Source organism: Echinops telfairi, unplaced genomic scaffold (assembly GCF_000313985.2).
Source record: "Echinops telfairi isolate 266 unplaced genomic scaffold, ASM31398v2 ScPeMD7_23;HRSCAF=83, whole genome shotgun sequence".
In the NCBI taxonomy this organism is placed as follows: Eukaryota; Metazoa; Chordata; class Mammalia; order Afrosoricida; family Tenrecidae; genus Echinops; species Echinops telfairi.
Window position 1 is genome coordinate 77,663,767 of NW_022103920.1, and position 22,318 is coordinate 77,686,084.

Sequence of the window (22,318 nt, forward strand, 5' to 3'; positions counted from 1 at the left end):
ATGACCCTTAATGAGATGGATTGACACAGTGGCTGCCACCATGGGCCATAGGAACAACTGTGAGGATGGTGCAGGACCGGGCAGTGTTTTGGTCTGTTGTGCATAGGGTTGCTATGAGCTGGAAGGGACTGGATGGAACCTAACCACGTTTTACAGAGGAGGACTCTGAAGGAACAGGCGCTGAGTAACAGCTGGGAAGCTGGGAAAGCAGAACCTAGATCCAGACCATCAACCTGCTAGCAGTTCATCCTCATAAGCACTGTGCCCTGTTGCATCGAGATTAGACATCTACAAGGCTTCAAAGTAAGACTGAATCCAATCAGACTCTACCCCTGTTTGCTTCACTGCCCTCTTGGGAAAGAAACTCAAAGCATGCCTCAAAAGAAGGTCCTCATGTAGGCTTATCATAAGCAAGTTGCTTATTTTGATCCTGTGGAGTCAGAAGATCTACAGAGACTGCTGCTTCTGCCTGAGGTATATCTAACGGGAGTCTCCAATACCCTGATAAATACGTCTTTAAATTAAGACGTATTAAGCACTTGACTACTCAATGAAAAAGACTGGTGGTTCAAATGCACCTGGAGGCACCTCAGGAGAAAGGCCTGGCAATCTACTTCTGACACACCAGCCGCTGGAAACCCTGTGGAGCACAGTTCTTCTGAGACACTCAGGAGGCTGCTACTCATGGGAGTCGATTCAATGACTGGTGATCGACTGGGGTGCTATGTATGCTACTGGCCCTTTCTTTCACAAGTAATTTAAAGACGTGTTTATCAGGATATTGTAAATGCTTAAAAATACAGCAAGATTATTTTCTATGATGTGCATAGGTATCTTAGTGATTTCTGGAACTGTAATTCCTTCCTAAGCCTTGCTCTCCCATCAAATGAAGGAAAATTCCTATATAAGATATTAATATTCCTAACTGCTATCAAATAGAATTGAGATATGCATTGCATTAAGTAAATCTGCTGCACAAACTCTCTTTAAAGTTTTAAAAAAGCAAGGATGCTACTTTGAGGATTATGTCTGCCTGACATTTTCAATTGTTTCATATGCATGTAAAAGCTAGGCATTGAATAAGACTACCAAAGAAAACCAAAGTTTCAGAACTATGGTGTTGGTGAAGAACATTAAAGTACCATCAACCACCGAAAGAAGACAAAGATCTGTCTTGGAAGAAATACAACCAGAATGCTCCTTCGAGGCGTGGGTGGTGAGATTTCTCCTCTTGTACTTTGGACATATTATCTAGAGAAGGACTCCGTGCTAGGTAAACTGGAGGGGCAGCGACAAAGAGGAAGACCCTCAGGCAACAGATCAACACAGTGGCTACAACAATGGGCTCAAAAATAAAAGCAATTATGAGGACGGTGCAGGTCCAGTCAATGTTTCATTCAGTTGTACATAGGGTCGCTATGAGTCGGAACCAACTCAACGCCACCTTACCACTACCACCACCAAATAAAAGAGCTCTGCTCGATCACTTACTGCTCTGGGCGTGGCTTTACTTCCTCCTGCAAGACGGATGAGTAAACTGTGAAAGCACGCTCTCTTGCCACCATTTACTTCACCGTTCATCTTTTGTAAAGTTCTCCACAAAGGCTCAAACTGCCAGCAGGTTCGTAAAGATAGGTGAAGGGAAAATGCACTAAATGGCACTGTATAAGTTTATGTCATCTCCATTTGTTATCTGTTATGTCGAATATGTTAACATATTCAGAAGTGAGTAATACTGGGAGGGTGGAGGGAAGATGGGCAGAAAGGGCGAACCAATTACAAGGATCTACATATAACCTCCTTCCTGGGGACAGACAACAGAAAAATGGGTGAAGGGAGCCGTTGGACAGTGTAAGACATGACAAAATAATAATCATTTATAAAATATAAAGGGTTCATGAGGGAGGGAGGAGGGGGTAGGGGGGGAATGAGGAGCGGATACTAAGCGCTCAAGTAGAAAGCAAATGTTTTGCGAATGATGGTGGCAACAAATGTACAAACGTGCTTGACACAATGGATGTATGTATGGATTGTGATAAAAATTGTACAAGCCCCCAATAAAATGATTTTTTTTAAAAGAAGTGAGAAAAACAAGAGATCCCAGGTGTAAAAAGAAGCACTTTACTGTAGGGTTATATTATAGGTTCCTAACTAGGAAGTACATGTGACCTCATCTCAGCAAATAATTTAAATTTTGAATGCTGGCTTTTGTTGGGGGTTTTTTCTCCTCCTTTCAAAATGCCTTAACCAGAGCAAGTTAGAAGAAAGGAAATTAAGAAGAAGGTGAGCCTCTTATTAATTATGACTTCTAAGAGCCTGACATTTTGCCTTCTGTCATCCGAGTTAACCAAAGAGAATGCATTCTCAGACAGGTGAAACCACCTGGCAGTAATCCCATGCTGGTCGGCCCTGAAGCCAGCCTTGTCACAGAAGACTGCCAAACCCACCCGGAGAGCGAGTTACGAAACTCACAACTCCTGTTTTCCATGTTCTACTGGCATGAGCTTTTGGGATCTGTGGGTGGCTCTGATGATTAAGCACCTAACTATTCACAGAGAGGTTGGTGGTTCAAACCTTCCCAGAGGCGCCTTGAAAGAAAGTCCTGGAAATCTGCTTCAGAAAGGTCACAGTCTTGAACGGCCTAAAAAAAGAAGCGACTGCCATAGGGTCTGTTTATACCCACAGCGGCGCAGCACACCATGAAGGAAGCAGGTGGCCTCCTCTTTCAACTGCAGAGTAACGGCTGGGTGTGAACTGCCAACTTTGAAGTGCAGCTTCCCCAACAGCACCACTAGGGCTCCTGAAAAACCCATGAGATGCAATTTAGTCTCCACCACATGGAGTCACAATGAGTCAGAATCAAGTTGACATCAGCTTGTTTTAATGACCATAATTATAGCAAATAGTCCCTTAAATTTTTATGAAAAGGGAGGCAACTTGTAACAGACTATTAAGAAGACAATGTCACTCAGACACACTTTTAACTTGAGGACTTAAGTTATAAAATACATAGTGAGTGAGGAAGCAGCAAACAGGTGAACCAAGAGTGGTACACTGTTGGTTAGCAGACAAGAAAGGTCATGCTACATCAACACCCTGTATGCTGTACTAAGATATGAATTATTCTGGCAATCCTCTGACAGACATTCTGCTTTGTTTATGCTAGTCCATATTAGGGTGTCTCTCAGAAGTGCAATGCCATTGGGGGCCCCCCCTCTTGAAGTTGTGTTATTTGTTTTTCAGTTTTTCGGTAAATGAAACCCAGGATTGATGAGCCTTTAAGGATAGCAAATAGATAACAAGGGTTTGGGGACTGGGGGCCCAGAGGTGGGTGGGGGGGAGATAAAAGGGAGATAATGTCAAGGAATCCAGGAAGGAAAAATATGTTTGGAGACTGATTATGGAAGCAATCGTATAATTCTGTTTGATGTGATTGAACTATGGAATGATATGACATATGTATTAACTCCCAAGTAACAACAAATTAAAAGAAAAAAGCATAGATCCAGGAATGGGTTTGGGGCTCACACTAATTCTAGCACCAACTTAGGAACAATTAGTTCCTACATCATGGCCCTGCTCGGTACTCACTTTCAGGAAGGGAACACAGAAGATACAGCTGCTATAACAAAATGTGCCCTGCTACAGATATAATAGTGTCTGAGGTCTTAAAGGCTTGTCTCCAAACCAGCAGCCATCGACGTGTGATGTCAGTTAAGTCCACATGGAAGAAGCCGACCATCATCAGTCGCTTCTTGTCATCCATATAATCCAAATGGAAGAAGAGATTGGGATCAGAGCCTAAACTTTAAGAACCCGGAATGCAGAAGATGATGGAGCCAGTGGGAGCCAAGAGTCATTTGTGGAACTACATAGGAAATAAGTTTTTCCAAAAGAGGTTGTAAACGGTAGTTCTCAGAGGAAAGAAAAATAGGGCTGTTCACCCTAAAAGCCAACAAAAATTGCCATTGAGCTGATTCCAGAGTGAGCCTATAGGACAGAGTGGCTGTGCCCTGTACAGTTTCCAAGGCTGTCATCTTTACAGAGGCCCAACTCATTGTCACTTAACCACGGCAGCCATCGTTACGGAAGGAAGCAGGCTGCCACATCTCTCTCTCAAAGGCTAAGTGCTGGATTAGAACCGCAACCTTTTTGATTGGCAGTTGAGGGTCTTCATCACTGTACCACGCAGATGCTTCAGCTCATCTTATCCCACGCCAATTCTAGCATTAATCTGGCTCATTTTGGTTAAGTATAGCAAGTTTCTACATAAACTTGCATTTGATGAAAGGATTCTGTAGCTTAAGGGGAAAAATTTAAGCATTTCAGTACTAGATCATGGACCCTATTTCACTGGTGGATCCAAAGTCACCTGACGCGACCTTGCAGGAGGTCATGACTGGAAAATGGTGTTCTCATAGCTTACCCATCTCATTCCCCAGGGCTCTCAAACTCTCATTGGTCCAGCTTGTCCAGAGTGCATATAACACCTACCACATCGAGTCAGTCCTGACTCACAGAAGAGAGCAGAATGACTCATTAGAGTTTCTGAAGTTTAAAACCTTTCTGAGAATAGACAGCCTTTTCTCTCTCCCAAGGAATGGCTGCTGGATTCAAACTGCTGACCTTTTGGTTGTATCAGTACAGTCCAGATCAAGTCCATAAGCCCAACGTGTAGATCACTATGCCACCAGGGCTCCTTTAGAGTATATATTTCCCCTGTGTACATTAACTGACAGGGCAATCAAATGCAGGCCTCTCGCATGCTCAGTGTTGTACCTCTTCTTTCTCCTGATTATCCATCTTATGTAAGGCCCATGACCGTAACAGTTCTCCTCCTTACTTCAGAGCTGGACTAGCAACTATCTGAACAATGCTTTAAATCCCCCTCCACTTTGATTTCTAAGCTAATTACCTTGTGATTTATAGCTGTTCTTAGAATTGTGAAATAATCTAAAAGTTGTCAGCAAACTGTCAAGTAGAAAACTATCTTCCAGTTGACCTTTGTGGGCTCAAATATATCACGGCTTCAACTTTGTATAAACCATGCAGTAAGAGGAGAAGCAAGGGAATCCTTTTCAAATGGTTCTTCTGAGAAGCGGTAGTACAGGAGCCCTAGTAGTGTAGTGGGTTATGCGTGGGCTTGTTAATGGTATAGACTGGCAGTTCGAAGCCACCAGCCACTCTACAGGGCAAAGATGGAGCTTTACTCCCCCCAAAATTTACATCCTTGGAGCAGTTCTACTCTGTCCAATTGAGTCGCTATGAGTCGGAATGGATTTTATGGCAGTGGGTTTGTTTGTTTGCTTGCTTGTTTTTGAAGAAGCAACAATAGCACCAAAGACATATTGAAAACCTGCTTTGAGGAATCTATTAAAAAAAACAACAGTGATACAAATTACAAAATCTTCCTTATCTTTACAGCAATTCTAAGAGACAAATCATCAACTCAAATTTCCTGGATGATTTTTTCTAGGAGGCCTGGAATGTCAAAAAAAAACTCTTCTAAGTCTTAGGGGGCTTTTTTGTTCCATATGGCCAGTTTGTGATCATTATATATCATATACCTAGAGCAGTTTTTTGTTGTTGCTATATTTTAATAATGTGGGTTTTTTATCATAAGTTGAATGTGTACAGTCCTTATATGTCCACTTTATAGACCTTTGGAGCACAGGTTCTTCCCCCACCCACCCCCTTTTAAGTTGATAGACATTCTGTGATTTGAGTCACCAAGAATGAATTTGTACTATCATCAATGAAATTTTAGCACTAAGATCTGCTGTAATGAAACAGTTATGTTCTGGCAGAGTAAGTGTGTTAGTCCGGGTAGACTAGAGAAACAAATCCAGGGAGACTCGTGTGTATAAGAAACAGCTTTATATACAAGAGCAGTTTAAAACACACACACACACACACAAGAGCAGTTGAATATTGAAAAAATGTATCAGTACAGTCCAGATCAAGTCCATAAGTCTGATATTAGCTTATATGTCCAATAACAATCTATAAAGTCTTCTTCAGATTCATGAAACACATGCAATGACGCCGAATACAGAAGATCACAGACCAGTGGGTTGCAAGTTTCATGGATCCAGTGGCATTGTAAGCATCTCAGCACTGGCAGGGGTCTCCATGTGGTTTCTCCAGTTCCCAAGGCACAGGGTCTATCAGCATAGTGCTATGTGTCTTTTCAGTAGAGGGTCTCTCAGGGAGTGAGTCCTGATAGAGAGTCTCTCCTGCATCCAAGGAGGAAATGCAGGAATTCCCAGAATTCTCAGGAGAAGGCCATGCCCACACAGAGGCCTCATTGCCTATGATCTAATTGACAGATTACACTTCACCCCTTCATTTTTAATCCTCTCAAGTCTCACATTGACACCAGATTTTGTAACTACCACAGTAAGGCTAGAGATGGGTAAGAGCAGGCTAGCCCGTCTGCTGGCACAGAGAGGTCCAGTCGCAGAAATATCGTTCCATCATTCTTAGTCCTCCTGTTTCAGACAGCAGGCTGCACATTTGCAAAATAAGTTGGCTTGCTCCACATGCATGGCCTGATAAATGAGGAAATGTAAATGTCTACAAAGAAACTTCATAAAAGAATGCCTACGAAGTGAGTCCTTCGTGAAGAAGAAAACCAAACCCAAAGCTAATTCCAACTCATGGCCATCCACTATTTCTAGTACAACTGGTCCATGGGATTTTCTTAGCTATGAGCTTTAGGGAAGCCGATCACCAGGCCTTTGGTCTGCCCTACATCCAGTCTCTCTATGAGTTGTTCAGTGCACCATCCAGAAACCTCATGAGCAAGAGAAGGTCCTACCTGCATCAGGAAGTTTGTGATCCCAACTCTGCCAACGAGAAGGAGATACATGATTCTCCGTGTTTGTGTAGTTGTAACCCCCTAGCTGTTGTTTTTACTCTTTCCCCTGTCAAGGAGTCCTACTGGTACAGTGGTTAAGGGTCCTGACTGCTACCTGAAAGCCAGCATTTCAAACCCACCAGCAACTCCAAGAGTGAAAAAGATGGCAACCTGCTTCCAAAAAGATGAGAGGCTTTGAAACTCTATGGGGCAGTTCTACTCTGTCCTATAGGTGATGGCATCACTCATTGTGCTACCTCTTGTTGCCATTCCCCTCCAGTGGACCTCTCCCTTACCATACAACAGAGACTCCTTCGTCCCATGGTATACACACAGGATTTGTTCCAAGACCCCTCGTTGGATACCAAAATCTATGGATGCTCGAGTACTTTTTATAGAATGACATACGTAGTACTTGCACATAAACTATGCCTATCCTCCTACATACTTTAAATATTTAATCTTTCAATGGCTTATAATGCCCAATACAGTATAAATGTGATCTATACACCCCTTCTTACCTTTAAGGGATTGCTTTAACCACTTGCTCTCCTCCCAGACCCTGAATACTTTTCACCTGCAGTTGGTTGAATCTGTAGCTACAAAAGCTACTAAACCAAGGGCAGACTGTAGTGTTTAGTAGCACTTTTAGTCATGGAGTAAGACCATGTGAATGAATATAGTTGTAAATTGCTTAAATGTAATATTTCCTAAATTATAGGAATAGTGACATCAAAATTATTTTGTGAAATTTTTCTGCATTGGACTACATTATACTACAAAATTTTTAGTAAGTGGGAGCCTTTACGTATTATTTTTTCTACTTCACACCATGGATTAGTAGGAGTAGTAGACTCATCCATGCTTTGGGGTGTTGAAGTAGCATTAGTATAGTTAAGACTAATCAGGCTGGAGAGCTAATTTAAGAAACCCATATTTATGATTTTATTTCTCTAGAAGCACTCCTGGTACCAAAATGTGGTAGACAGGGTTTTCTAGAGAGATAAAACCAGATTGCTGATAATTTAGTATATTTATTTATAAAGATAATTAGATATATAACACAAGAAATGAACTATTAAATTATATACAAATAGATATCTAATACAAGAAATGAACAGTTAAATTATGAAGTACAAATAGCTCAGTGCAACTCACTCCCATAAGAGAGAGTTGTGAGACACTAGCAGTCCTTCAAGTCTAGTCTACTGCCAGATCTTCCTCTATTTATAGAGAGAGCTAGGCTATCTCAGCACAACAGCCTTACCTCTAAAGAGCACTCTGGCCCTACTTCTTGCCAGACAGATTTGTTTGTCCTTTTCTGGTACTTTTTCAAATATTCCTCGCTAGCACCACAATTCAATTGCATCAATTACTCTTTGATACATACTATGCTGTTTTTAGAAATGGTTGATAGTATTGTGAAATCATTGAGGTAATTGGTAACATCCTTTAATTGCATGTATAAGGTTTGAGACCTGTTTGCTCATAGAAAGTAACATTTGTAAGGGAAAGAATGTAGTTAAATGAATGGGAGAGGTATGGGCTGGTAGTTGGTGGGGAGGGCTGGATTTTCTCACTTTGTGATGCTCATCCTTCTAGTGCACACCCACTCAACAATGGCTTTCATCCATTCTTTGGAAAGCAGTGTGGGCAAGTCTCAGAAACTCTGAGACCCAGAGCAGAATTAGTACTTGAAATTGGAAGGACAGAATTGGGTTTAGTATAACCTGAATATTTTTCTTCTTAATAAAAATATTAGAGACATAGGACAAACCCAAATGGAGAGGCATTCTATAATATATATGACCAGACTGGCACAAAGCTGGGAGGGTCATCAACAACAAAGGAAGTCTGAGAAACTATCAGAATCAAGAAGACATGGCAGAGGCTTGCTGATAAATGTCATGCTGTATTCTGGAAGGGGTCCTGGAACAGAAAGGGGGCACTAGGTAAAAGCCAAGGAAATCCAAACAAAAATTGCTTAGTTAAAAAAAAAATTGCTTAGTTTAGTTAACAATAATCTATCAATATTGGTACATTTCTTCTGAGTAATGCACCCTGGAAATGTAATATAAGAATAATGGGAGAAACAGGGTGTGGGACATATGGAAACTGTCTTATCGTTGCAGTTTTTCAGTAAAATTAAAACTGTTTTAAAATAGTAGATTTGTTTTTAAAATGGAGGACATTTTAATCAATTTTATTATTTTATTCTGAGGGATGCTAGTTTGTAAATAAGATTGGAATTAACACAGAAAAGTGAATGGGAAACGGAAGAATAAGATGCAAACAATAAAAACCCTTTAAATATCATTCACTCAGTAGTGAAATAAAAAGCCTGTGTGTACTGCAATATGGAGAAAAGAAAGGAAATGTAGTCATCAGTGTCTTTTAAGACACAGGGAGTGTACAATACGCAACATTACCTAATACAGTATACTTTCAAATGATTTTGTATCAATTCACATGTAGCATGAAAAATTTACCTTTATATGCTTCCATTTCTCCTCTTCAGACCTTTAAACTGTTGTTATCATCAATTTATGTATATATAGCTTGTAAACCCACTAACAATCCCAATGATCAATTATTTTTACTTACAAAGTCTTTACAAATATATTTGTAAATATAATTAAATAGGACAAATATATACATACATAGATTTTCCATTATAGTTACCATGTCTAGTGCTTTTTATTTATTTGTAGATTTATATATACAGTTGTTATCATTTTCTTTTCATCTGAAAAACTTCAGGCCTAGGATGGCCACTTTTAAAAACTTGTCCACCACCCTGGGTGTTATATGTAGATCATTGTGATTAGTTCCCCTCTTCTGCCCCTACCTTCTCTGTACCCTCCTGGTATCGCTACTCTCATTGTTGGTCCTGACCCGTTTATCTGTCCTGGATTCCCTGTGTTTCCAACTCTTATCTGTGACCATGTACATGCTCTTGTCTAGCCAGATTTGTAAGGTCCAATTGGGGTCATGATAGTGGGGGGGAGGAAGCATTAAAGAACTAGAGGAGAGTTGTATATTTCATTGGTGCTATACTGCACCCTGACTAGCTTGTCTCTTCCTTGTGACCCTTCCGTAAAGGAAAGTCCAATTGTCTACAAATGGGCTTTGGGTCTCTTTTCTGCACACCCCCTCATTCACATTGATATGATTTTTTGTTCTGGGTCTTTGATGCTTGATACCTGATCCCATCGACACCTTATGATCACACAGGCTGGTGGGCTTCTTCCATGTGTACTTTGTTGCTTCTCAGCTATATGGCCACTTGTTTATCTTCAAGCCTTTAAGACCCCAGATGCTATCTCTTTTGATAACCGGCACATCAGCTTTTTTTTACCACATTTGCTTATGCACCCATTTTGTCTTTAGTGATCATGTGTCCACAAGGTAAGCATAAGAGAATCTCAGGTTATTATAACAAAGTGTTCTTGTGTTGAGCGAGTACTAGAGCAGAGACCCAATGTATGTCTGATACCTTAATATTTAAAATATAAATGTATGCACATAGATCTATTACCCTATCATTATATATAAACATATTTACATATGTACATGCTTGTATTTAGACCTCTATAAATGCTTTTGCCTCCTAGTTCTTTACTCTATTTCCTTTTACTTTCCTCTTGTTCTACTAGCATGTTCAGTCTTCATTCAGGTTTCAGTTATTCCTTCGGTTACATTGCACTTAATCAAACCCTACCAGCCATACTATGCCCATCCTCACCATCAATTTTAGATCACTTGTTGTTCCCTTGTTTCTGGGTTTGTTAACACTCACTTCCTTCCCTTCCCCCTGAGCCCCTCACTGCCCTCTTCTCTGTCCAGCTGGAACCGTTGGTCCCCTTGTTTTCTCCTATGGATAGTTTATTCCACCTATCTTATCAAGATAGACATGCAGAGACAATAATAAGCACAAATGCAAGGTAGAGCAAAACAACAAAACAAAACAAAAACAAACAACAACCACACACACACACAAACCTAATGACAAAAACAAAAAAGAAAAGCCTGTAAATAGTTCTAGGTCTGTCTGTTGACCTTTAGGAGTGTTTTCCAGTCAAATCTGATGGGGTACCATGCACTGGCCCCAAGGTCTAATTTTGGTATTCCCTGGGGGCTTCATTGCTTTGCTCCCATTGCTGCTCTTTTGCATGCCCTTAGAGTTTTGCCCCAGTATAGTGGGATCAGATCAGGCACAATTTCCACATTGTGCCTCCAGTGTTGTCCCACGTAGCATTCTGGGTCAGTGAGGGACATTATGTCTTGTGGCAGGGCCAGCCCTATGGTCCTCTCTGTGCCTTGGCTGCAGCCCTATGGTCTTCTCTGTGCATTGGCTGCACTGAACAAGAATATCTTCCCCAGGGTGTGGTGGCCCAGGTTGTGTGCCACTCACTCTCCTACCCTCTGTGTTTGCTCCTGTGGGCTCTGATCAGATGTGCCCCTCTCCCTGAGCTGTAGCTTCAGTACTTTCCACTTAAGGGAATTCTTCTGGGGATGGAAGTGAGCAGGGCTGTCCACATAATTGGAATTGGAGCTGGCCCCTCAGACCTCTCTATCAGTTCCCTGCTTCATGCCAGTATGTTGCATTCACATCGACACACCAAGTTGAAGTCTGGTCCCTCTCTCCCTCTCCTGTGGAGATTTAAAGAACACCCTCCCCTTGGGTGGGTTAGTGTCCTGTTCCCTCACTACCCATGTCTTTTCCGCCTTCCCCCCCGCCCCCGTTTCCCCCCCTCCTTTTAAGTTGGCTGACATATATATCCCAGCATTGGGTCTGGCCCCTGCCATAGTAGCTGGAGTTCACCCTAGGAATATATGTATACAGTAGCTTTTTCCCTATGCCCCTTTTTGCATATTTAAGCTTGCCTCAGCAGACATGTTGTACTTGTACTTAAGTGCTTGGTTTACTTCGCTTAGCATAATTTCCTCCAGTTCTTCCCATGTGGCAAGGTGCTTCATGCGTTCATCACTGCTTTTATGGATGCATTGTACACCATGTATGTATGTACCAAAGCTTTTTGATCCATATCTCATAGTTGTTTTAATTTGCGTTTTTCTTATGGCTAATGATGTGGGCAAGTCAATTTTTTATTTTTGTAAGCTAGCAGAGTACTGTAGATTTTAGCAATGAGGCCTTTGTCTAATGTGTCATTGCTAAAGATGTTTTCCCAGTCCCAGGCTCTCTTATTATTCTCTTGGTGAATTCTTTTGATGTACACAGGTGTTTAATCTTCAGTATATCCCATTTGTCAATTTGTGCCTCCTCTGTGTTTGTGTCCTTCCCTATTTCTGATAGCCTATGAATTCCCTGTGTCAAAGTTCTCAAGTTGGTCCCAATTCCCTCATTGACGGCCCTAATAGTTTGGGGCTTTACCTCAAGGTCTGTGACCCATCTTGAGTTTATTGTTGTGCATGGAGTGAGATTAAGGGTCTTGCTTCATTTTTCTGCAGGTAGATATCCATTTTTTTTCAATGCCACTTGTTGAAGAGGGCATCCGCTTCCCATTTGATATTTTTTGTGACTTTATTAAAAATTGGTTGTCTCTATGCTGATGATTTTCTTTCTGGGTTTTCAGTTTTTTTCTATTGTCTGAGTATCTATAATTATACCAATACCACACTGTTTTGGCCACTGTGGCTGTATAATAGGTGTTAAAGTCAGGTAAAGCAAACCCTCCCACTCTGTCCTTCTTCTTGAGAAGTTCACTGCTAATTCAGGGCTTCTTGCCTCTCCATATGAAGTTGGTAATCATTTTTTCCAATTCTATGAAGAAAGATGATGGGATTTATATCGGGATACCATTAAACTTACATAGTTCCTTGGGCAGAACTGATATTTTTATTATATTGCATCTTCTGATCAACGAGCATGGGATGTTATTCCATGTATTGAGGTCACTCTTGGTTCCTTGTAATAGTTTTCTCTAGTTTTTCTTGTACAAATCTTTTGTTTTCTTAGCTAGGTATATCCCTAGATATTTCAATTTGTGCTTGGCTATTGTGAAGGGTACAGCCTTTTTGATCCCCTCTTCTGCAGTCTTCTCTGATGTGTATAACAGTCTGATAGACTTCTGTTTGTTGATCTTGTATCCTGTCACTCTGTCACATTCCTCTATTGGCTCCAGTTCTCCCCTTGTGGAGTTTTGTGATTTTACCTATATGTAATCATATCATCTGAGAAGAATGATAGTTTCACCACTTCCTTCCTCAGGCGAGTACCTTTGATGTCTTTTGTTTGCATATGCTGTTAGCTAGGACCTCCAGTGTGATGTTAAATAAGAGTGTGGACAGGGGCATCCTGGTCTGGTATCCTTTGTCAGTGGGATTGTTTTAGTCTTTTCTCCATTGACTACCACATTGGCTGTTGTTTTTTCCTTCCATTTCTATCTTCTTGAGTGCCTTAAACAGGAATTGGTGTTGGATGTTGTTGAATGCTTTTTCCACATCTATAAATATTATCATGTGGTTCTTAAAAATTTTATCTCAATGTGGTGAATAATACTAATGGTCTTTCATATGTTGCACCATCCCTGGTATGAATCCCACTTGGTCTTGGTGAATTATTTGTTTTATAGACGTTTGTATTCTATTGATCAGTGTCCTGTTAAGGATTTATGCATCAATATTCATGAGGGATATTGCTTTGTAGTTCTTGATTCCTGTGGGACACCTGCCCTGTTTCCGTATTAGAGTTCTACTAGCGTCATAAAAAGTTTGTGAGTTTTCCATTTTTTTCTATGTTCTGGAAGAGTTTGTGTAGGATTGGTATTAGTTCTCCCCTAAATGCTTGGTAGAATTATCCAGTGAAGCCATCTGTCCAGGGGATTTTTTTGTTGGTAATCCCTTGATAACCTTGTTTATTTCTTCTATTGCTATGGGTCTGTTAAGATTCTTGACATCCATCTGGGATACTCGAGGGAGGGATTGTTTGTCCAACTATTTGTCCATGTCTTCCAAGTTGTTGAATTCATTGGAGTACAGTCCTTCATAGTACTGTGTAATTATCCTTTTGATTTCATTAGGGTCCCTTGTAATGTCCCCTATTTCATCCCTCATCCTTGCTATTGAAATCTGTTCCTTCCTTTCTTTGGTTAGGTGTGTCAGTGGTCTGTCAATTCTGTTAATCCTGTTAAAGAACCAACTTTTAGCAGCATGATTTTCCCCACCCCCATAATTTTCTTGTTTTCCCTCTCATGAATCTCAGTCCTGATTTTTATTATTTCTTTTATTTTGCTATTAGTAGGATTGTCTTGTTGACTCTGCTCTGATTGCTGTAAATTTTGTGTCAGAATATCAGTCATAAATCTCTCTTCCTGTTTCATTTGTGCATGTATTGCTATCAAACATTCTCTAATAACTGCCTTTGCTTTGTCCCAAAAGTATTGGTCCGTCATATTCTCATTCTCATTCTCATTGGTTTCTAGAAACTTCCTGATGTCATTTCTGATTAGGGCCAGTACCCACTGCTTTTGCAATAGAGAATTATTCATCTTCCAATTGTTTGCCCTTGTTTTCTTAATCATCCTTTTGTCTGTTTTTTCAGCCTGATGGTATTGTGATCAGAAAATGGACTCTGTATGATCATATGGAATATGTTACTCCACTCCCCCTTCTTCTTCCTTGTGTCTGCTAATAAGTCGCAGCATATTCTTATTTGGGTACCTGTATAGGTGACTGCTTGTTTTTCCCTAGCTGCTCTCACAACTTTCTCCTTTTCCTCAAAGTTAGTGTAACTATTAGATGCCTTGGTGATTTTTTCTTGGGCTTCAGTCTATCTGGTGTTCTTTCAGCCTCCTGAATGGTTGCCTTATTTTCATTCATTAAGCTGGGGAAGTTTTCCTCTAAGAATTTCCTCACTATTTTTGCCATTGATCTCTTTTATTGTGTCTTGTTCAAGTAGTCCAATTATTCTAAGGTTGTTCCTCTTCATAACATCACATAGCTCTCAGGTTTTCTTTACCTCCTCTGATTATCTTATTTGACTGCGTTTCCCATTTGTTGATGTCTGCCTGGTTATCCTCTAGCTCACTGATGCGATTCTCTGCCTCCTAAAATCTGTTGCCGAAGTCTGTCAACTTGCTACTGGTTTTTGTTATCTTGTCCCTTAGGTCTTGTATTTCCCTGTGGTGCATGGCCTTTACCTCCTCTATTATTTCAACCTTTTTCTGTATTGCTTCCCTCATATCCTGCATGACTCTAAGCAGCATTGTGAAGATTTATTTCTGTAGCAGATCAATGTCTGCTTCTTCTGTGCATGTTGTTAGGTTCAAGACTTCTTCCGACATTGCCTTTTGTTTCTTTGTTTGTTTAGGTTGTTGGGGCTGGGTGCTGTTTGCATTGCGTTTTTTTAGAGGAGCCCGGTGCCATTCTCCAGACAGTCAAAGAGCACTGGGCTCTTTCTTTGACAGACTCTTAGAATGCTTCTTTGACCTGCCTGCAGCTAATTTAGCTGTGAAGTCAAGCTACCGATTTATCCTCCTGTGGTTTCACTCTTTCCCGAACCAACCAGTATTGTTATTTGAAGGGAAAATTGGATGGTCCTCTCAGGGGATGCTGGTTGATAGTTGTGGATGCACGAGGATAGCACTACACTGGACGATCTCACAAGAAGCCATAGTGGTGTGGCCCACATGACTTGGGTGCCTCAGAGTGCATGTCTTGGTGTTTGCTGCAATGGGAGTGCCACAGAGGGCAGGTGGGTGTTCCTGCTTTGATGTAGAGCACCTTGGATGGTGGGTGGAATTGCCCTAGTTGGCTAGATTGCCACGTATGTCAGGCAGAGGTTCCCGCAGCAGTGTGAATCACTGGAGGGTGTTTGCGGAGCTGCCTTAAGCTGTGGGAGGGACTATGGCAGGCAGGAGGAAGTTTCCTCAGCTACATGGGACTGTGGAGGTTGGGCAGGGGCTCACCCAGCCATGTAGAGCACTGTGGAAGGCAGGAAGAGGTTTCCCAACCATGTGGGGCACCCTAAAGAGTGGGCAAGATATCCCCAGCCACTTAAAGGGGTTTGGAGGGTAGGTGTGACTTCCCCTGCAGCAGAAGACAGGTGGAATTTCCCAGCCACATGTTAAACCACACAGGTTAGAGCTCCCCCAGCTGGGTGGAAGGCCAGCATAAATGCCCTAGGCAAAGGGAAATGGCCTGGAGGCTAGCAGTGGCATGTGAGAGAAAAGAAAAGAGAAAAAATAAACAGCCTGCTGAGACTGTGGGGGGAAACATGGAAGAGAGAGAAACAAATGTAAAGATAAAGCTGAGCCCTGATCGCATGACTATGGGCCTGGAGGGGTTTGAACCCTGCCCAGAGGCAGCAGCAAGCTGTGGCTGTGTTGAAGTAAAGCTCTTGGGCCTTCCAAAGTAGCCTGACTCTGGCCAAGTTTGTGCTGGGGTTAGGTTAAGCCTTAGCTGGCCTCCACAGTGCTAAGCCAAAAGCACACAGCTCCTCAAAACCTAGTGTATCTGTGTCTACTTATCTTTATGATGCTCCTCCTGTGACCTGGAAGCTTGGAATTTCCCTCTCGGTTGCTCTCCTTTACTGATTTCTGCGGAGTCCCTCTGGTATATGTTACTCAGTCACCATCTTGCCAGAAGTCCCCAGGATAACTTTCTAAAATATTAAAAGTATTTATTATCTTGATTCTGTACCCAACCAATCTTATTTATAGCCCCATTGTAGAGCTAAAGGAAATGAGAAATAGGGATTGTAGGTTATTTGGTTACTTTAAGTTACTAATAGCCTTGCATCTATGAGAGGCTCAAATGAAAGGATCTTTAGTTTACTTCTAGTCCTAGGAAAGTACAGCTTTATAAAGCCATCACTTTCCAATCTAATCAACTTTTAAAAAATTTCTTTTGACTCCCATTTTTATTGCCATTCCTAATCTACTCAGGTGTCCACATTTCTTTGTCCAAATATATTCTTTTGATATTTAAGAGACTATTTTAACAGAAACTTTTCTTGACTGTTGTAGAATCTCATCTCTGTCTTAATTCTCAGTGTGTTTCCCCACCTATTGTTTTCCAGGCAAGCAAAGGTCGAACCACGATTGTGGTAGCGCACCGGCTGTCTACTGTTAGAAATGCAGATCTGATCGTGGCCATGAAAGATGGGAGGGTAGTGGAAAAAGGAACACATGCCGACCTCATGGCAAAAGAAGGCCTGTATTATTCACTTGCAATGTCACAGGTAAGTTTGGCATGATGCTGCTGCTACACTTTGGGGGGTTGTTAAGAGATCGTATCATACTAGAAAGTGCCAATGCTGAATTGCATTCCAATTTGAAAAAGCAATCAGGGTTCACTTATATTTCCTTAGGTAAAGAATAATTTTTAAATGTACCAAATATCCTCCACCCAGTGCTAGATAATATGGTGACAATTAAAGATCTAAGGGGTACCTACACCTAATCATTGCCAGGCAACAGTAAGCCTCAAAGCTTGTATGCAGCAGATCTAGGACTGTATATGTCTGTATATGATGATCTTTTGTTTACAACACAAAGAAACCCAATCCCCAGTTACAGATTTAAAACTCACAAAAGCAAAATGCAAACTCGAGCCAATCTCGCTCCCATTACCATGACTTGAATTCGATCTTGCAAGTCTGGCTAGACCAGAGGAGGTACACTGGTACAGATAGGAACTGAAAATACAGGGAATCCAGGACGGATGAGCCCTATAGGACCAGTGGTGTGAATGGCAAAACAGGGAGGGTAAAGGGAGAATGGGTAGGAAAGAGGGAACCAATTACATGGAACTGTGTGTGACCTCCTCCCTGGGGGACAGACAACTGAAAAGTGGATGAAGGGAGACATCGGACAGGGCAAGATATGACAAAATACCCATTTATAAACTATCAAGGGCTCATGCGGGAGGGGGGAGCGGGGAGGGAGGGGAAAAATGAGGACCTAATGTCGGGGGTATAAATGGAGAGAAAATGTTTTGAGAAACGATGTACAAATGCGCTTTACACAATTGATGTGTGTATGGATTGGGATAACAGTTGTATGAGCCCCTAATAAAATGTTAAAAAATTAAAAAAAATAAAATGCAAAAAAAAAAAGAAGTACAAATGATGGGAGTGATGATGGGAAGACTCTGGATTGCTTGGAAGCGGGTTTGAGGGCTACAAGGCAGGAGTTTCAGATGGAAGGAGAGTCCAGCCAGGGAAAACAGCAACATGGAAAGAAGAAGAAACTTGACATGCAATTGAAAGAAAGAGGAACCCCACCTTCTGTGAGGAAAGACGAATGTTAGGGAAAGAATTAAGGATCATACAGTGGATATTCTTAAAACCAGGCAGAAAAGTTGACACTTAACATGTAGGATACAGCCAACACAGAGCCTGGCATACTGTGGAGGCTCAGTAAATATCTGGTGACTGAAGGATGCCCAAGTAAATCCCTACCTGTATGCATATTGCTTCCTCTCAGGTAGGCCCACGTGAGATCCGTATACTTTCATAATAATGCTGTAGGGACACTGACAAATTCTCAGTTGTTGGGACTCCTATTTTTCCACATACCATGCCATTTATCCTGCTTGATTTCATGCCCTTTGTTATAGGCCACATTAATGCATGTGAATGGCCTTCACCAATGCTATATTCTTCATTCTTCTTTCTTAGCCTAGGAGATTGCCTGCTTTCCAAGATCATTCACAGATAAGTCATCCTAGACCCTTTCTTGATTTTACTTCTTATCCTCCAGTTTATAGATTTGCTATCAATACTATTGTCCTTGGAGCCTTAATATGGTATACAAGATTAAGGACACACCTAATAACTGGAAGGTTAGCGGTTCAAATCCTCCCAGGGGTACCTCTAAAGCTGGACCTGTAGATCTGCTTGCTAAAGGTCCCCGCCTGGAACAAACAACAACGCCCATGCCCTGCTGCCCCAAGCACTTCTTCTGTGCCTACGTGGGTGGTCATGAGGTGGGATGGGCTCAGTGGTAACTAACAAGAGCAACAATAGTATCAAGGTTCCCTACAAATTAAAAATTTTAGAAAGTTTTGAGCCTCCAGCTCCTCAATTTTATAATGCCAAATTTCAAAACTGCTTTCTTCACCTACAATAAGTCAAATATTTCTGAACATTCTCCATGAAGCAAAGATGGTGGGGGAATAAAGGGAACTACAAACATGTGATATTCGATTGGAAAACTGCCGGATGCTGATTTTATATCACAACCCTTCCAGGGTGTGTGTTTGCCTAAAGCAGAAAAGATATCATTTGACTCTTGAGTTTGCATGATGTTCATTCCTGTAAGTAAAATAGACTTAATACTTTATGATGTAATAAGTTTCAAGAATTTCAAACTCATCTGAGTAATAACAAAGGGAAAAAACTGCCATCCAATTAACTCTGTCTTAAGATTAATTAAAAACTACTACACTCATATCTTTCTTTAGGTTGATGTGCCTTCATTTTAGTCATTAAAACTAAACAGAGATAGACCAATACAACTATGCTTAAAAACTAAACAAAGATCCATTATTAGTTCTTAAAAGGTATCATTGGCCAGACAAATTAAAAAATGATGTATTTGTGGTATAAAGGCATAGACACTTGAACACATCTTTTTTTTTTTTAATACTTTTATTGGGGGCTCTTACATCTCTTATCACAATCCATACATTCCTCCAATGTGTCAAGCACATTTGCACATATGCCGCCATCATCATTTTCAAAGCATTATCTTCCCACTTGAGCTCCTGATATCAGCTCCCCATTTCTTACCCCTCCCTTCCCTACCCACCCTCCCTCATGATCCCTTGATAAGTTATAGATTATTATTTTCATGTCTTGCATCATCCACGGTCGCCCCCTCAACCACTTTTCCATTATTCATCCCCCTGGGAGGGGTTCTAGTTTGATCCTTGTGGTCAATTCCCCCTTCTCCCCCGACCTGCCCCTAATCCTCCTGGTATCTCTAACCTCCTTTTTGGTCCTGAGGGGTTTAGTTATCCTGGATTCCCTGTGTTGCAGGCTCTTATCTGTAGCAGTGTGCATGCTCTGGTCTAATCTGATTTGTAAGGTAGAATTGAGGTCATGACAGTGGGGTGAAGGAACACCAAAGAAGTAGAGGAAAGTTGTGTGTTTCATTGGTGCTATACTGCACCCTGACTGGCTCATTTCTTCCCTGTGACCCCTCTCTGAGGGGATGTCCAATTGTCTACAGATGGGCATTGGGTCCACTCCATGCCCACCCACCCCCATTCACCTTGGGCATGGTTTTATTCTGAGTCTTAGATGCATGATACTGATCCCATCAACACTTCATGAACACAAAGATTGTGTGCTTTTTCCATGTGGGCTTTGTTGCTTCTAAGCTAGATGGCCGCTTGTTTATCTTCAAGCCTTTAAGACCTCAGATGCTATATCTTTTGATAGCCAGGCACCATCAACTTTCTTTTCCATATTTTCACCCATTTTGTCTTCAGCGATTGTGCTGGGAAGGTGAGCATCACAGAATGCTGATTATTACAACAAAGTTTTCTTGTGTTTAAGGACTACTTGAGTTGAGGCCCAATATCCATCTGCAACCTTAATTCTTACCATACAGATAGGAGTACATAGATCTATTCCCCTCTCATTTTATACATATTTACATATATGTACATGCCTGTATTTAAGCCTCCATAAATGTCCTTTGCCTCCTAGTTCTTTCCTCTATTTCATTTTTACATCCCTCTTGACACATCCTTTTTCTTCAAAGTGGATTTGTATAATCTGATTACCTAAATGAATATACTTAGTATTCAAATAACACCTACAGTGTTGTAGCCAGTCTGTAACAACCCTCACGTGGTGGGCAGTTAGAACCCACCCAGAGGCACTGCTGGAAAATGGCCTGGAGACATGCTTCCCAAGGTCACAGAAAACCATCTGGAGCAGTTCTGCTCTGGACACATGGCACGGCCCTGAGTCGGAGTCCACTCAATGGCAACGAGCACCACCAACCAAAGTTCTCCATGAATTGAAACTTGCTATGGCTGTTGCTTTGCCTAACATCCTTCTACAGAAAGGGAATGATCTTTGGCCTGTTCAATCAACTTCTTAGTAATTTTTTTTATAAAAAAAGTCCAACTGTTATCTTAAACTTATCCCAAAGTAATAGTTTCTGAGTGGGGGGTGGAGGGGTGGGAGAGGCCTAATCAAAGACTTATCATTGGTGGGGAAATGTCTAGAAAAAAGAGAGTGAGAGCTAAAGGAATTTCAGATTAAAGACGTTGGGTAGTGCGTGGCTGGTTAAAGTTCATTGTGCTTTTCCATGACGGATTAACATTTGTCAAGCTTGTCGAAGAATTGCAGTATTCCTGGAAGCCTCCCATGTATACTTTCTCCTGGTGGACTGACCGCTGCCCATTCTCTACTCTCCCACCCTGGCCTAGCCCACCACTCTCCTAACTGGGCTCCTCTTTCCTCTCATGACCCTTCTCTCCCATGGCTTATGTGTGTTTGAGGTAGTGTTCGACATTTCAACAATGAGTGACCATTCATATGTGGTGTTGTACTATCCAGTGCGCAGAGTAAAGACGCGGGTTTATTCAGGCCACGTGCAGAGGAGGGGAGGAAATGTAGCACTGTGTTCTCACCCAAACGGTCTCATTTTTCTGAGTATCAAGAATAAAACGAAACTAGACTTGCAGTATTCTGGCTGAAAACTTAGCCTTAGCCTATATCTTAAAGGGTTTCTTTAAGTGTGGCTTGGTTCCTTGGGAACACTTCCTTCTTTAGCCATAGGTGCCATCAATTTTACTTTCTGTAATGAGACACAGGGACAGGCCCAGAGGGTGTTATTGTCTCTCAGGCTCAGGAGCACTCTCATATATCATGGGGCTTCCATAACTTTGTGGAAGTTTTTCATTATAGTTGAATGCCACTTTTCATGAATTGTTTGAAACTTCAGTGGTTCTCAACCTTCCTAATGCCGTGACCCTTTAATGCAGTTCCTCGTGTTGTGGTGACCCCCCAATCATAAAATTATTTTCGTTGCTACTTCATAACTGTAAGTTTGCTACTGTTATGAATCAGGTGACCCCTGTGAAAGGGTTGTTTGACCCCCAAAAGGGTTGAGACCCACAGGTGGAGAACCGCTGTCTTATAATAAGTGCCTGACCACATGCTAAAATTTCATAGAAGACAGAGAAGCCTGGGAGAAAGTGGTCAGAGAGTACCTTTGAGTTGTCTGTCTCACAAAGTTCCTGTTACTACGACCTACCCCAACTTAGTAGTAATTGTTTTAGATTAAGGCATTTGTTTCTCCAGTTAATTACACATGTTTTGGAAACAGAGTCCCTGTGTGGTACAAATTGTTAACTTGCTTGCTGCTCAATGAAAGGCTGTTTGTTCAAGTCTACCCAGAGGCACCTTGGAAGAAAGGCCTGGTGATCTATTTCCAACAAAATCAGCCACTGGGGAGGGACCAGAGAGCTCGG

The 22,318-nt window shown here is 41.5% G+C and overlaps 1 protein-coding gene across 1 annotated transcript in view; it reads left to right on the forward strand.

Moving 5' to 3' along the window:
* Positions 1–22,318, forward strand: part of ABCB5 (ATP binding cassette subfamily B member 5) — a 124,062-nt gene that overhangs the window by 40,721 nt on the left and 61,023 nt on the right. The window contains exon 14 of the mRNA XM_004702711.1: positions 16,902–17,063. Coding sequence (XP_004702768.1) covers positions 16,902–17,063 — 162 coding nt within the window. The remainder of the gene's footprint in view (positions 1–16,901; positions 17,064–22,318) is intronic.